This window comes from Lontra canadensis, unplaced genomic scaffold (assembly GCF_010015895.1).
Source record: "Lontra canadensis isolate GAN:19392208 unplaced genomic scaffold, GSC_riverotter_1.0 scaffold24, whole genome shotgun sequence".
Classification (NCBI taxonomy): Eukaryota; Metazoa; Chordata; class Mammalia; order Carnivora; family Mustelidae; genus Lontra; species Lontra canadensis.
In genome coordinates, this window is record NW_022631018.1 from 21,505,984 (window position 1) to 21,522,704 (window position 16,721).

A 16,721-nucleotide genomic window follows, 5' to 3' on the forward strand; every position below is an offset into this window, starting at 1 on the left:
TGCTGTGTTATGGGCTCCTAGATGATCTCCTATTCTTCCAAGAAGGTATTTTAGAGTGTTCCATTACGGAGTGCTTATTTGTGAAAATGAAACCCGATGTTGAGGTTTTTCTCCCAGTGGAATCGTGCATCCATCTCCTGGTTCGCTGAGGTTTGCGAGGCTTCCTCAGTGTCCAGTGCCTCTTGCAGGGCAGACCCCAGAGGTTGAAGGCCACGTAATTTCTTTTAGAAAATCTGGGTGATTTGCAAGGAAAACCATTATTCCGGCATTTTAAGTTTTGTTGTAAACAATGATACAGTTATTACTAGCTGGGTTGGGCATCGTGGACAACGGGTCTGAGTTACTCAGGTCAGATTTTCCACAACATGCAGCACGAGGGGAGCTTGGGAAGCCTGTAGCTGATAGGGCTCTAAAAACCCTGCAGACCTGCCTCTCACAGTCAGACACAGCTCGGTCACGCCCTTGTCTGGCGTCTCTGTGCTCTGTGTCTGCTCAGAGAACGGTGTGCGCGGAGATTACTGCACGGCAGGAGTTCGAAAGCAGGACATCCATGACCTCGGGGCCCTGCACTGATGCATTGCAGATCGGGGGAGAAAGTCAAGAGTGTTTTAATTTACTTTTAATCTTTTATTTTGGTACATTCTATCTTGTGGGGATTTTATGGTATTTGTATTTTATTTATATATGTAAATCAAAAACGTATATCGTAGGTACATATATGAGCTTCTCATCTAATGTTGCTACTGGTGTGAAGTATGTGAGCGAAAATGTTTAATGCTAACTTTTCTAGATTAATAAAATGGCAACAATTTTAAAGATGGTGAAATATTTTTAAGGGGATTAAGTGCTTGATAAATAGTGAGGTGAAAAGTAAGAAAACAAGGGCGCCTGGGTGGCTCAGTTGGTTAAGCGACTGCCCTTGGCTCAGGTCAGGATCGAGTCCTGCATCGGGCTCCCTTCTCATCGGGGAGTCTGCTTCTCCCTCTGACCCTGCCCCTTCTCATGCTCTCTCTCTCTCTCATTCTCTCTCTCAAATAAATAAATAAATAAAATCTTAAAAAAAAAGAAGAAAGCAAGGTCAACAAAAGATGGCTAAGGTGCTTATCCATTTAAAATGATTCTGTGGTCTGGTGTGGAGTGTTTCTCGGACTCGTTCTTCTGGGCTTGGGAAGAGCGTGTGTACGGCAATTGCTGGGTCTAGTGTTTTCCAATTGTCAGTTTGATCAGGTTTCATATGCTTTCATTTATTTTTTTGTTTGTTTACTTTTGCCAGTTCAATTGATGCTGAGAGAGGAGTTTTTAAATCTCTAGCTATGATCCTGGAATCACGGAATTGCTTCTCCCTTTTATTTTTGCTCTGTGTGTATTTTAAGGCTCTGCTGTTAGGGGCTTACACATTCATAATTCTGATGTCTTTTTTTTTTTTTTAAAGATTTTATTTATTTATTTGACAGAGAGATCACAAGCAGGCAGAGAGGCAGGCAGAGAGAGAGGAGGAAGCAGGCTCCCCGCCGAGCAGAGAGCCCGATGCGGGGCTCGATCCCAGGACTCCGAGATCATGACCTGAGCCGAAGGCAGCGGCTTAACCCAATGAGCCACCCAGGCGCCCCTCTGATGTCTTTTTAATGAATTGTCCTTTTATTCTTCAAAAAATGTCCCATTTGATGTCTTGCAATATACTGTCTTGATGTATGTTTTCTCTGATGAGAATACATCCACTCTAGCCTTCTTATGCTTAATGTCTTCGCGGTATATCCTTTTCTGTCCACGTACCTATCTCCGTCTTTATTTTTAAAGTAAGTCTCATAGGCACCATATTGTTGGGTCTTCTCTTATATCTACTCCTAATTGGAGTGTTTAGATCATTAACATTTCATGTAATTATTAATGTTGTTGAATTTTATTATTTGTTATTTGTTTTCTATTTGCCCCCTTTTGAATTTTGTTCTTCTGTTCCCCTTCTCTCTTTTTTTTTTTTTTTGGTTTATTAAAATAGCCCTTAGTATTTCATTTTATCTTGATTTCTCAGCTACATTTCTTTATTTTTTTTTTAATGGTTGCCCTAAGGATTTCAGTTTAATAACTAGTTCATCATCATCTGTCTGGGGTTAGAATTGTACCATTCACATAAAATGTAGAAGGCTTGGAATCAGATAGAAGTCTCCAGCCCCAACCCTGCTGTCCTTTTGTTCCATACGTATCAACACCGTACACACACAGGCCCACGGTTAAATTGGGGTTAGAGGTACTGATGCCTCGCACAACTGGGCTGACTCCCTCAAAACTTAACTGCTAGTAAGGTACTGTAGAGTGGAAGACTTGCTGATAATATAAACAGTCAATAACACATCTTACTTGATACATGTTATATACTGTATTTTTACAATAAGGTAAGGTAAAGCACATGTTAACTGGGAAAGTTGTAAGGAAAAGCCTCGTACAGCACTGTGCAGTGTTTGTTGAAAAGGTCTGCATAGAAATGGACACAGTTTAAACTACTGTGTTGTTCGGGGGTTCCCTGTGTATCACTCACGTGGAGAACCTGACCCAGTGGCGTCATGTCTGCTCCGCACAGTCCTGCGCACCTTACCCAAGAGGCCGACGTGGGGCCTTGGACCCCATCCTGATACTTACCATTTCTGCTGCTCTTCCTTCAGTTCTGGAGATCCACGTTTCCCTTTGGTGTCATTTCCTCTATTTTTTTTTTTTTTTTTAGGGTGGGTTCTCTGGCAATAACTTTTCTGTTTTCATCATCAGAAATGCCTTTATTTTACTTTTTTTTCCCGGAAGGATATTTTTGCTACATAATTCAGGGTTGATACTGTTTTTTTTTGTCAGTGCTTTAGAGTAAGTGTTCCCCTTTGTCTTTTGGCCTCTGTGTTTTCTTTTCTTTTTTTCTTTTTTCTTTTTTTTTTCTTTTAATTTTTGTTTATTATTTGACAGAGAGAGACACAGCGAGAGAGGGAACACAAGTAGGGGGAGTGGGAGAAGGAGAAGCAGGCTTCCCACTGAGCAGGGAGCCCGGTGCGGGGCTCCATCCCAGGACACGCAGGCTCCATCCCAGGACCCTAGGATCCCAACGCGAGCCGAAGGCAGATGCCCAACCACTGTGCTGCGCAGGCTCCCCGGCCTCTGTGTTTTCTGATGAGAAGTTTGCATCACTCAAATTGTCATTCCCTTCCACGTAATAATGGTTTTCTCTAGCTGCCTCTGAGATTTTTTTTATTTATCTCATTCTCTACAGTTTGACGATAATGTGTGTGATGTAGTTTTCTTTGATTTATCCTGTTTGGTGTTTATTGAACTTCTTAAATCTGTAAACTTAAGTATTTGGCTGAATTTGGAAAGTTCTCAGGCCATTATACTTTTTATGCACTAGTTCTTTTCTTCTCTTTATTGGGACTCCAGTTATGTATGTTAGACCTTTAGTATTGTCACAGTTTCTTGATGCTGTGATCATTTAAAAAAAAAATAAAAAAGAAATTTTTCTCTTTGTTCTTCAGACTAGTTAGCATAGGTTCACTGACTCTTGCCTCTACATCAGTCTGCATTTTGTTATTGAGTCCATTCATTGGGTTAGTTTCTAATATTTTATTTTTCCTTCCTAAAACTTCCTCTTGTTTTAAATAACATTTCTTTCTCTGCTGAGAACTTCGTTTATTTCCTGTTTTCCTTTACCTCTAGGGAAGAATGGTTGTAACATAGTGGGGAAGCGGCCTTATATTCTTCCTAAGAATTCTGTTATCCGGGCCATCTCAGGGTTGGTATTTCTTGGTTGTCTTTTGACTTTTTTATGGTTCTTTGTTGAGTAGGAACATTTTGGGTTGCATCCCGTACATTCTGAATGTCATGTTGCATTGACTCTTGGTTGTGTTAAAATCTTCTAGAGATTGCTGAGGTTTCTGATTCAGCAGTCCATCCCCTTTGGTTCAGGCTTCAAGTTTTCCAGCTGCTCTCCTGCACCCTTCCTGTGCGTGGTGGTTCTAACCTCAGTTTATTTCTTAAAAGTTGGCTACGCCGGTTTGGGTCTGTTTTGTCCGTGCTTGATTCAGGAGTTAGTCTGAGACCCGAGCGGGTATAATAGATAACCAGAGCATCTCCTTCTCCAGTTCCTTCCCCTCTGGAATAGCCTCATACTCAAGCTTGTCTGGACTCCTCTCTGTCCTCCTGGCCAGAAAGTTGCCAAGGTCTCGGTCAGAGTTTCAGCCCCCTCTGCTACTCTGCCCTCCAAGCGGGGCCTGCCTTCAGCACACAGCTGTGAGAAGGGCCGGCCCTAAACCCGAACACGCGGGGGTCTCTTCTGCTAATCTTGACTCCCGTGTGTAGTCTGCGTGCTCTTGTTTACCTTGCCCAGCTCTCAGGTCACTGTTGGGGTACTTTGTTCAGAGTGTATGGTAGTGTCATGGAGAGGCCCGGGCTCCTGGGGGCTTACACTGTCGGAAGGGAACCGGAAGTCTCTGTAGAATCGTTTAAATGTTGGTAAAGTGAATGAAGTCAGAACAGGTCACAGATTTTCCTGTGCCTTGTTTGAAATTTAGGGGGGTAGGTGAGGAAAGTAGGGAGCTGGGCGGGACCTTGAATGGAACTAACCATGTTCTGACTCGGACTGCGATGTATAAGAAACTACGGTTAGTCTGGTTCTGAGTCATTAACTCTCCCACTCCTTGCGTTTGTATCTTTAAAGCATTTGAAGACACTCCGTCACCCTTGCCTGCTGAGATTTTTATCTTGCACTGTGGAGGCAGATGGAATTCACCTAGTCACTGAGCGAGTGCAGCCTCTGGAAGTGGCTTTAGAAACACTGTCTTCCGCTGAGGTCTGTGCCGGCATCTACGACATCCTGCTGGCTCTCATCTTCCTTCACGACAGAGTAAGTACCGTGGACACAGGCTGCCCGGGGCCTTGACACAGACCGGAGGGCTGGCGTGTGTGGGAGTGCTTCTAAGTTAGGGGAGGAACAGAAATTCTCACATGAATCTTCCTGTGGAAGACGAGCTTATTGGAAGGCATGAGAAGGGCTCCAGACAGGTCATGTGTGCAGTGGGCAAGGGCTTCTCTAGCCAGTTTTTTATAGAACTTTATTTTTATAGGACTTTATTTTGGTTTACCACCACCTCCCTCTGGTTTGGGGGAAATCTTTACCTAAAAACACTTGCATCGGGTATTACTGTTCTTAAGAAAAAGAGAAAGCCTTAACATCAGTGTTGCTGTAAACCAGAGTTCCTGTTTGTTACCCGGAGTTCTGTGACATTTTAGATTTTGAAGGAAGTAATGACCATTTCTTAGGAAAAGGCAGAGCTTTACACACCTGTTCTCATTTGAATGGGTGTTTACTTAGAGATGGACTCTTTTTTTTTTTTTTTTTTTTTTTAAGGTTATTTATTTATTTGAGGGAGCGAGAGCGAGCATGGGGAGGGGGGCAGTGAGAGAGGGAGGAGAAGGAAGCTCCATGGGGACTCGATCCCAGGATCTCAGGATCGCGACCTGAGCCGAAGGCGGAGGAGACAGTCTCTTAACACTGTGGTCAGGTTTGCTCTTAAGAGGATAAGCATATAGTCTTAGGTTTACTTTTGGTCTATTTTGTGACAGTATTATTGAGCTTATTTTTTTTTTTTAAGATTTTATTTATTTATTTGACAGAGATCACAAGTAGGCAGAGAGACAGGTGGAGAGAGAGGAGGAAGCAGGTTCCCCGCCAAGCAGAGAGCTTGATGTGGGGCTCCATCCCAGGACTCTGGGATCATGACCCAAGCTGAAGGCAGAGGCTTTAACCCACTGAGCCACCCAGGCGCCCCTATTGAGCGATTTCTTAATGGAATTTGCATTCCATTAAGTACTGAGGCCTTTGGCAGTCCTCTGAGATGAAAAGTTACCAGTCACCAGTTAGAAACACTTGCTTTTGACTCATCTCAGTGTATTTTTTTTTTTAACTTTTTCCGTTAGTTGGAGACAGATTCCAGATATCACCTTGATTTATCACCTCTTAAAAATATGTCTAAGGTACAGGGCACCTGGGTGGCTCAGTGGGTTAAAGCCTCTGCCTTCGGCTCAGGTCATGATCCCAGGATCCTGGGATCGAGCCCTGCATCAGGGTCTCTGCTCCGCGGAGAGCCTGCCTCTCTGCTTACTTGTGACCTCTTCCTCCTCTCTCTCTGCCCGCCTCTCTGCCTGCTTGTGATCTCTGTCAAATAAATAAATAAAATCTTTAAAATATACATATGTCTAAGATTCCTATAAAGAAAAATTATTAGTGCTTCACATGAAGGAGTATTTTTTTTGTTGGGGAAGGTACATGCACATGGTAGAAAGTTGGAATAGTGGGAGAGTGCGTGCAGGGAAGAGTAAGCCCCCCACCCCGCATGCAGCCCGTCACCTCTGTCCAGAAGCCCCCACAGTGATCAGCCCCTCAGTCCCGAGAGGGTTGGTGTGCATATGAACCACGTGTCCCTGTGCCTATTCTCCTTTGTTTTTTTCAAATGTAAAAATACCGTACACACTGTTCTCAACCTTCCTTTAGAATATATGTATGTATCTTGGAGTGTTTCCTATCAAAATTTGCACATACTTGACCTAGTGAATAGAATCTTTAAAATACATTTGTCTACTGAAATGATTTCTGGTTTGGAACAAAGTACGCTTCTATCCTGTTCTCATTTTCTTCTTATTTATTTGGCTGGTTTGGTTTTTTTTTTAATAGTTTTAAATTTTGGCACTTCTGTGGTCTGTGGGGGAAAATTCCATTTTCCTCTTCTTTGAGCAGGATTTTTAAATGCCTGCTGACAGATTTCAGGTGAAGTGGGTCTGGGTTTGTGATAGAATTTAGGTGAGAAAAAACTTAGAGGAGAAAAACAATACAGTAGCCTGTGAGAGCAGAGGTAAACTTTATCGTTAAAGGACGGAAGCAAACGATGTAGGCTGTAAAGACGTGTGACCTCATGTTTGAGGAACTTGGTTCCCCTGACGCCAGCGGAAGCAGGGACGGGCAGCAGAGGAAGAGCCCTCCGTGGCCGTCTCGTGCTCCCCGGCCTCACGGGGCTGAGCCAGGCTTATCCCGTCCCTCGTTCCTTCCGGTTGTCCTTCCATTTATCACACCGCGAGTGGGATGACTCACCGTATCTCTTCCTGGTCTTCAGTATTTAGTTTTTTTAAACTCCTGCTTCAGAAATTCTAGTGGCAGCCTCCTCCTGTTCTTTTCTCCAGGGACACCTAACACACAACAATGTCTGCTCATCCTCTGTGTTTGTGAGCGAGGATGGGCACTGGAAGCTGGGAGGGATGGAAACCGTCTGCAAAGTTCCTCAGGCCACACCCGAGGTAAGCCAGGGGGTGGGCCCTCGGTGCCTCTCTGAACTCAGTAGCATTTTGGTATGTGGGTCCTGCCTGGGGACTTTCTGCAGTGCTAGGGCGAGCGTAGGTCTGGGGATGTGACTTCGCTGTCGGTGCTCGTGTTCCCAGAACGCTGGGCCTTTCTCTTCAGAGGGGCCCCCGTCTCCATTCTTCTTGTCTCCTGATTTGGTCGCTAAGGAAACTGAGACTGAGAGGTAAACTGGCTCGGTCAGCTTTTTAATGGAATGTTCTTGCTGCTGCTCCTCCAGTACCTGCACTTAATCACATCACCTAATGTCGAGTGTTGAAATGACCTTCGTGTGTCTGTTTTCTTTGCCAGTGTTTGAGCTTCTTGAGGGGTTGAGAGTCTCTTAGATTTAGTCTCTCCCAGAGTGGTGCCAGGCGTGCATTAGGTACGGAACAAATGTTCGTTTACAACTATCCACGGTGTCCACAGTCACACACTGTGTCCTACCAGCCGGAGTCAAGACCCGCGCATCTTAATCCTCCTGGCGGGCTGTGTTGTCGCTGCCTCTGTACCTCTCATGGTTTGTCTGACCAGGATCTACAAATTTCCCGCCTCAGTTAATGAACCTTTCTCTTGTTTTGGTTCTTGTTTTCACCATTTTACCTGTTGCCACTAGGCTTGCTCTTTCTGAAAAACAGAACAAAACCAAACCAGGCCCCTCATGGCAGCCCTGTGGAAATGGCAGCTCGCTGACTTACTGGCTCTGTCTGGTTTCCCTGTTCTCTTGTGGGGCTTCCACACATGAGCCACGTTAAATGTGCACCTTCGTGGCCTCTTGCCCAGTTCAAATGCTCCTTCCACCACAGAGGTGCTCCTCTAATAATATTTCTGCCCCAGTCAATCCCTTTCTTCTCAGAATTCACCTTACATCTAATTAATGGAACAGCACGTAAGTCATCCTGTGACTCATGTTCCAGAGTCTTCACCGTGGCCTCCAGGCTCTTCCCCAGCCTCCCTTCAGCCTCACGTACCACTTCAGTCACTGAGCTGCACTCTGGCCACCCCCCGTGTTCTCTCAGGGCCGGTATCCTGCACCTCTTCTGCCCTTGCGCGCCATTCTGTTGCTGGGTGCCTCATTCCCGGGGCTCTCTGGAGGATGGAACATCCTCCAGAAGTCTCCAGTCTAGCTGAGTCTCTTCGAGGCGCCCTCCCCTGGGTGTTCCCTCCCCAGTGAAATCTGCCCCTCCCCCTGTGCTTCCACGGCACTCAGGATGTCACTCAGATTGCTAGTTTACATTCTCGGTTGTGAGCACCTGGCTGGGCCAGGGAGTTTGTCATATTCCTTTTGTATTTCTCGTGCCTTTTGTGGTGTTTGGGACATAGAAGCTCTTGAGCAATAGTCTTCGAATCAGTGAATCAGTGTCCTTGTTCTGTGGACATCATCTGTGTCGCTCATGAAGTCCTCAACTTTTCCTTAGGATTGACTTGACTCAGCCAGAAGATTAATGAGGGATTATGTTCTATGCTAGAAAAGCCTTTTATTTGTCAGTAAGTAGGCAGGGTAAGAAAGATGCATCCCCGATGACTAGTGCAAGGGAGTGAGATGCAGAGAAGCCTCTGAACAGCAGAGGGCGCCTGCCCGGCTGAGGGGTGAGGCGAGGGACCTAACCGTGTTTTCTTGGGCCTCGCGCTGTGCCAGGTACTGTATTCACGTTTCAGTTAGCAGATTGCAGATGTGTATGTTTAACATGCGGCACTGGCGTGAAGGCGTCATTGCTGCTGTTTCCATTGCTGGTTGCTTCTGTAACTTGGTGTAAGAGATTGGTTCAGCAAACTATGTATGAATTATTTTCCTTAATTTATTTCTCTAGTTTCTGAGGAGTATTCAGTCAGTCAGAGACCCAGCATCTATCCCTCCTGAAGAGATGGTAAGATGATACGCTTCAGCTGTAACGAAGGCTTCTTTGGGTAACTGAGTATGAAACGTAACCTTTCACCTGCCCCCTCTTTCTTGGCCAAGTCGTGGATGCCTCCTAATGCCTTTGGCCGTGACAGCGTCTCAGACTAATCTCATCACCACAGCAGGGAGCCGTTTTCTTGACAGTCCGCTTCCATTGTTGGAGGTACGGACCCCTGTGGTGCCGTGTAGAGAGAGAGGGCCGGGGCTTCGTCCCCGCTTCATGGTCTTTGTATGTTGCTGGGAGCCCGAAGAGCTGGGGACGCAGAGCCCCAGCCCTTCCTGCGCTTCCCCCAAGCCACGCATCGGCCTGTTGGTTATGAGCTGGGACTCCCCGAGACGCAGCAGAGTGATTATTGGCATTAATAATCTTGTGTGATGAAGGTTCCCTCTACAGATTTCCCTGCCAAGTCGATGAACCTTTCTATTCTGTTTCTTGTCTTCACCACTAGCTGCTGGTGAAGAAAGATTGTATTTACCAGTAAATGTGAGGAAGTTGCTTCCTCTAAATTTGTTTTCGTAACTACTGTAAACAGACAGTGATCCCCAGAGACACATTTAACTGCTATATGGGAAACAGACCCAACTCCAAACTTGAGTGTAGACCCAAGCCTTGAAATAAGCCCCATTGATCCAGACCGGTACCGTGTGTATGTACTAGTGTTTCTCAGACTGATTTTGGGGTTTTAAATCAAGTTAGAGGTTCTGACAAGCTTTGAGAAAAAGGAGTAAAATAGAAAATCTCATTAAGTTCTATAGGTAGTAAGGCTGAGTATTGTTTTGTGAAACTTTTATTTCCATTGTGTGTGTATTTATACTTATGTGTTTGTACTGCTGCCACTAACAATAATGATAATAAAAATTTTAAAAATCGGTTGCAGTCAGAAATATTTTTGAAAGCCACAGACATATCCTGTTTAGCCCTTTTGTCTTCTTTTTGCCCTTGTTTGATATTTTTAAGTCTTTGATAAATTCCTTTCCCTCATCCTGTAGAAGCCTACAGGATCGTGGCTGGTACCATGAGGTTAGTTTGGAGTGTCATAAATGCAGATATGGGAGGGGACCTCAGAGAAAACTGAGATCCGGTGTATAAGGCAGATTCTCTGGTTTTAATCATCTTTCCTGCTTTCAGTCTCCAGAATTCACGACCCTGCCCGAGTCACACGGACATGCCCGGGACGCCTATGCGTTTGGGACACTGGTGGAAAGTTTGCTCACAATCTTAAGCGGACAGGGTGAGTCGGGGTTGTGCTGCTGCATCCACAGAATAAGTAGGAAGGTCATTCACAGCCTGTTCGTGTGGATTCAGAGCACTGCGGTCTTTGATCGCAGGAAGGAACCTGTTGCTCACCACATAACCTGTCTAGGGAAGATCTTAACAGCAGTTTCCCTGCTGAAAGAAGCTCTGATTTCTTTACTTTGCAGACTTAAAGCATTTTAAGTAGGAGCCACTTTCAGCTCTGACTCTGGGTATCCGCGGTCACTCTTGGGATACTTACTGGGATTGGTCCTTGCGGGCTGAAGCCTGCGTTCCTTACCCGGCCGGCCGCGGAAGTGAGCCCTGGTGCGGACTGATGTGGAGCGACCTGAAGGAAAGAGGAGGATTCAACATTTTTTATTAAAAGCTTAACATCCCTTTATTCTTTCGGAGCCCTTTTGATTTTTTTCTTCTTCGTATAATGTACTTATTGCCTTTCCTTTCACGGCCCCGGAGAGCCCAGGCTCCTGAGCACCCTGTGTTCTTCTCTCTTGAGCGCTCCAGCGGCCGCTTGGAGCCTGCTGATGGGCGGGGCGCGCGGGGGGCGCGGGGCCCCTGCCCCGGGAGGCCCCTGCTGGCCGGGTCGCAGGCGGCCCGAGCTCGGTGCAGCTCTGATGTGGTTCCTCCCCCCGGTGTCTGCAGTGTTCTGGAGTCACAAGCGTCATTCAGCTGCTGGCTCGGAATCGTCTCAGCCTAGAAATACTTGAGAATTACACCCTTAGGGCCCTAAGGCCTCCCTCGTGGGGCCAAACTTACTACCCCACTGAGTGTGGCCTGGTGGTAATTACGTGCTGTCTTTGGGAGATTAGAAAACACGGTCGTCCCAGCAACCTGCTGTGTTCTGGGGATGAGGAACCTGGTGGGAGAGGCCTGGGGACCTGCCACCTCTCCAGCCTTCCCGCGGCTGAGCTTGTCCTCCAGACAGGACAGCCGGGAGGTGAGGGGCTCCGCGGCAAGGCCGGGGTGGGGGGGCGGTGTTGGCTGCATGGGCAGCTGCGTTTTCTGCTCCGGCCATGGAGTCTGGCTTCAGGCGAGCAGGAAGCTGTTTGGCAACAGCCAGGCCTTTGTTTGTTTGGGCTTTTACAGGTTGGTTTTTGCTCTCGTCAGTCTCCAGCTATAGAGGTCCTGGAAGGAGGGAGAAGGCATTGGAAACTAACTGTCGCTCTGGATTTCAGTTTCAGCGGACGTTCTCTCCAGCTTGCAACAGACCTTGCACTCAGCCTTGCTGAATCCCCTTCCAAAATGTCGGCCAGCGCTCCGCACCTTACTGTCCCATGACTTCTTCAGGTGAGGGCGCCTGGCGGGCTTGCCCGGCTGTCCCCGCCGCCGGCCTGCTCTCGGACCCCGCGTCCGGCCATGCGGTGTGGCGGCCCCAGGCACACGCTCTGGCCTGTGCTTGCCGCTCGCGGTCAGGAGAGGTTCGATTGCGTCCACGTGGGGCAGCAGAGGGCAGGGGTGCGCTGCGTCTCGGGGTCTTACCACAGGAAGTCTGAGAAATTTTTAACTGTGGCCAAGGCTGGAGTCTGGAGGCCACAGCCCAGGGCCCTTAGGACTTGGGTCGATGCAGAGGCAAGGCTGTGTCGGCCGTTGGCAGCCATCAGGGAGCTCTCTGCTGCCATCCTGTTGTTGATAAGAATTTGTTACTGTTGAAATTTTTTCTTGTTGGGGGAAAGGAGCTCGTTTCTCTTCAGGCAGAAGATTGTCTTCTCGGTTTAGTAACACGGTGGAAGAGGAGCACAGAGGCACAGATAGAGGGGGGCACGTTAGAGCGGTAGCCCTATCGCTGGACTCAGAGATGGTTTTGAACCTCTCTTCAAGGTCAGTTGTAACTGTGTGTCCTCCTCCTCTTCCTTTCCACCACCCAAAGTCGCAACTTTTATTAGCGAAATCGATCTCATGTTGTTTTGAAACCAAAGACCCTAGTGTGCAGTTGGAGAGCCCCGGGAAAACCAGAGCGGAGCGAAAGCTAACGTTATCCTGGGAGGGCCGCACGGACCTCTAGGGTAGGACTCGGGCCGTGTTATTTAACAGGGCAGAGAAGTAGTGTCACTCTAGTGATTAGAATTTTATTTATTGTTTACATTTCAAAGAAACTATTCAAAACCTTTCTCGTTACAAGAGTCTTTTAAGAGAGGCATTTCTGTGTCCTTTTGTATAATTCATACCAGTATTTAATTTACCTTGATACAAGATCTCTACAAAGGACAGCCCTTTACAGCAAGTAGATTATCTCATCACTGGTGGTAAGAGTTGTTAGTAAGAATTGTATTTGAAGCAGAGAGGGGAAAGAAAGCCAAAACCCACACAGGCTCCCTCTTCCTGAAGCCTGCTGGTTATGTAGGAGCCCACTGGATTAGAAAGACATTTGTGCTTTTCTCTGCTGCTGAGCCAGAGGGAAAGGGGTGTTGATGTAAGATGTGGAGATACGGGCGGCTGGCCATGCTGGTGGGGCTGTGTGCGGATGGGCTACAGGCCCCGTCCTGTAGGGTGGGAGGACTCCCACAGGATGGGAGGACGGGAGCAGCGCTGCCCTGGGGCTGAGCAGTGTGTGCCTACTGACCCCTCACCCTCCTCCCTGCTTCGGGCAGGAGCAGTGGGAAGATTCCTGTGACTGGCACGAGAGATGCCTGTTTGCCCAAGCCTCTCAGAGTTCTTCCTGCCCCAGAACAGACTGGAGATCCGACCACTGTTGGTGGTGCTTGGTCACCCAATACCATTGCTCTCAGGACAGTTCATGTCACCACATCCTGCTGCAGCAGAAGCTCAGATGACTCTGACCACTCAAACCCCCGGGTCTGTGAGGGTGTGTTTGCGCACCGTGTGCGCTAAAGCACATATCCTCTTCACACATCTCTTTGCTGCTCTTAAAATGCTGGATTCTCCACGGCTGGTTCATGGCACGTGTCTCATGACTGCTTGTCCTCAAAGTGGCACAGGAGAATGCTTCCTTGGCCCTTAGCATAATGTGGTCTGTGGTTATGGCTTCAGTATTTAACATGCCTTCTCTAACCTATTGTCCTGCACATTTTTTTTTCCTCTTTGGCATTTAGGAATGATTTTCTAGAAGTTGTGAATTTCTTGAAAAGTTTAACATTGAAGAGTGAAGAGGAGAAAACGGAATTTTTCAAGTAAGTTCAAAAAGTGAAGGGCTTATAATTCAGTAACTTGGATTAAGTCCATATAATCACTTGGGGTGTTCTGGAGAGATGAGTCCACGCTTACTTTCTCGGACCGAGCTTGTTGGACATCCTTTGTGTTGTCCTTCTGGTAGGCCTTGGGATGGACGGTTGGTTCTGGTGGGGGAAACAGTGATGAGCTTGTGGGGGGCGTCCTGAGACCCCAGAGGGGAGGGCGGCGGTGGTCAGAGAGGAGGTGGTGTGGGCCCCAAGACAGCGTGAACTAATGCACAGAGGCAGGGCGCGGTGCGAGCCAAGCATGGCACCACCAGCAGCTGGGTCCTGTTGGAGCGCAGACCCCAGGCAGGGGTGAGTGAGAGATGGGCACCCTCCTGGAGTTGGGGGGCGGTGAGGACCAGTGACACTGTCGGTAAGCAGCGGGCTTCAGGCATCAAAGCCGTGAAAGTGGCCGTGAGACAGTTACCTCTCCCGGAGCGGACTGCTCTGGTGTCTGTGGAGGGCACAGCCTGAGTTCTTCCAGGGGCTTGGATCAGTCTATAGCCCGTGGCAGGCTCCAGGGATACGGTGAAGGCACAGAGAAGGGGGCCTTCCGCCATCAGATTGGCAAGCCCTTAGTGGTGATCCCCAAGAGCATGAGAGAATCCCGCAGGAGAGGCCCCAGCCGCTGGGCATGTGAGCAGTGTGGGGTCAGGGGTCCCTGCGCAATGTGTGGGGGGGCTGTGGGCAGAGATGTGCGTGGGCACCTGGCCACACTAGCCCCGGAGAGACGGCGGCGGCCGCGGAGCCAGCAGTGAGGACTAGGGCGCCGCGGCCTGCAGAGAAAGTAGAGGCTTGGGGGATACCCAGCACCCAAATTGTAACGTGGGGGCAGCCACCCAGCCTCGTAAGGGGGTGGGCTGACCAGTGCGACAAAGCAGTGATGGGGACAGGAGGGCCAGAGAATGTGCGCAAGCCCGGTGTTCCCGGCAGAGGCACATGAGGGAAGGTGGAGGGAATCCCTGTCCCTGAGGAATCGGGGGCACCAGCGGCCTCAGCTGAGGAGGAGCTGCTGGGGGTAGGGGAGCCAGGCCGCAGGTGAGCTCTGAAGGGATGGGAGCGAGGGAGTGGACTCTGGGTAGAACCTCCCGAGACCAGAACTTCCGAGAAGAGAGAGCACAGAGTAGCTGGAGAAGGCAGTGGACACGGGAGGGACGTGTTCAGAATGGAAGAGATGCGAGCCGGTGTTTCGGCTGGGGGAGCAGAGCGGGGTGCCGTCCAGGCTGCGGTCCCGAGGAGGACGGGCTGCGGGGTGACAGCAGTTGGGGGCAGTGAGAGGCACAGTCTGCCACCGGCGATGCTGTAGGGGGAGCTTGCCCCCATGACTTCCTAATGCCTGTGTCTTTTTTTTTTTTTCCCCTTGTTTTAAAGATTGACTTACTTGAGAGAGAGAGCAGGGCTTGGGGCAGAGGGAGAGAGGGAGAATCCCTAGCAGACCCCCGTCCCCAAGTCCAGAGCCCAACACGGGGATCAGTCCCACGACCCCCAGAGGGTGACCTGAGCCGAAGTCAGGAGTCAGCTGCTGACCCGATGAGCCACCAGGGGCCCGGGACACATGTGTGTTTTTCACAGAGTGCTCTTACGTATGCTATTTTAGGAAGTTTAGTGACAAAAGCTTGTATTTTTATTTATTGTGGAAACTCGAGACAATTTAATATCCTACATTTTTTAAATGTGCAGAAAGTCATTTTAATTGGCTGGGAAGCTCCTGGCTTACTGGGGGAGAGGACCCTGGCGCCGTAAACACGGGGCAGTTTGGTGACCCCTTCCCTAGCTCGGGTTGGAGCTTGTCTGCATGCCGGCGGCCTTGTCTCGCACCTACTGCATTTTTCCTAAAATCCTTGTCAGCACCCGTTCACCTTCCCCGGCCACAATTCCCCGTGTCCCCCACCCTCCACACACACCCCGGGACCGAGGTCGGAGGGGATTGTGTCTGAAGTGTCACCCCCAGGTTCCCAGGCTCCTCTTCTCTGCCCCCAGGTTCCTGCTGGACAGAGTCCGCGGCCTCTCGGAGGAGCTGATAGCCTCGCGGTTGGTGCCGCTGCTGCTTAATCAGCTGGTGTTTGCGGAGCCTGTCGCTGTTAAGAGTTTTCTTCCTCATCTGCTCGGCCCCAAAAAAGGTGAATGTTTTTCAAAGGATGATTGGTCATTAAGGAGTTTGGGCATGATGAGCCCTTGTTTGAGCCGAGGGAGACTCCTGCCGGGTGTGGTTAGGTCTGTCTCTGAGAATAGTTGGTGGCCCGAGTGACCGTCTGACTCAGAGCGGGCTTCCGGAGCCCACTGGCTCGATAAGGAGCCTCCCCTGGAGAGTCAGGTCTTCCGGGGAAGGCTGGCACGTGGGAAACAAGTCACCACATGCGTACGGCTGGAAGAGGAGACGCACATGGAGTGTCAGGAGAAGGCTCTGTCTTCACGGGACTTTGCATTTGCAGTGAGGTCTGTGCCTTCTGACTCCCCAAGAGCGACCCATTTAGTTTGTGTTTCCAGTGGAAAGACTGGAAAGCCTAGAAGTAACTTTCCTACTTGGAATTTCTGTTTTTCTGAGTGTGAAATGAGGGTGTTGTTCGGACCCTCCGTAGCTTCATAAGCACGGCGGACGGCAGCATACCAGGTTAGAGAGCAGAGCATTAACGTCGCTCTGTAGAATTCCATGTTAGACGGAATTCTGCTTTCAGAATCTCTTTTCTTAAAAGATCTCGATCCAGCAAAGCAGCATTATAAGTAACTCTCTTACAACATAGAATTTCCTTATACGCTTTGTCATTCCCTGAGTTTTTTCTTTGTAGCTCTGTGGTTCTCTTGCTCGGTCGAACACACAGCGGGGTGTGCTTCTGAGTCACCTGGGGAGCCTTTTACAAATGGGCCTGCAGGACTGTCGATCCTTGTTCATAACGGTCCCCGAATGACGGTGGGGTGTCTCTGGTAACCACTGCCGTAACTAGCAGGAGGGGAGGACCCCCAGCATCAAGTCCCACTGGGACATTTGCCACCTCCTCGTTGGGCAGGTGACAGTGAAGCAGCCCTATTGATCTGATCTAG

The 16,721-nt window shown here is 48.8% G+C and overlaps 1 protein-coding gene across 2 annotated transcripts in view; it reads left to right on the forward strand.

The window, feature by feature from the left end:
- Positions 1–16,721, forward strand: part of SCYL3 (SCY1 like pseudokinase 3) — a 42,286-nt gene that overhangs the window by 10,478 nt on the left and 15,087 nt on the right. For both annotated transcript variants that reach the window (XM_032863017.1, XM_032863018.1), the window contains exons 3-9: positions 4,685–4,870; positions 7,201–7,314; positions 9,166–9,222; positions 10,384–10,486; positions 11,685–11,796; positions 13,560–13,637; positions 15,663–15,802. In XM_032863017.1, coding sequence (XP_032718908.1) covers positions 4,685–4,870; positions 7,201–7,314; positions 9,166–9,222; positions 10,384–10,486; positions 11,685–11,796; positions 13,560–13,637; positions 15,663–15,802 — 790 coding nt within the window. The remainder of the gene's footprint in view (positions 1–4,684; positions 4,871–7,200; positions 7,315–9,165; positions 9,223–10,383; positions 10,487–11,684; positions 11,797–13,559; positions 13,638–15,662; positions 15,803–16,721) is intronic.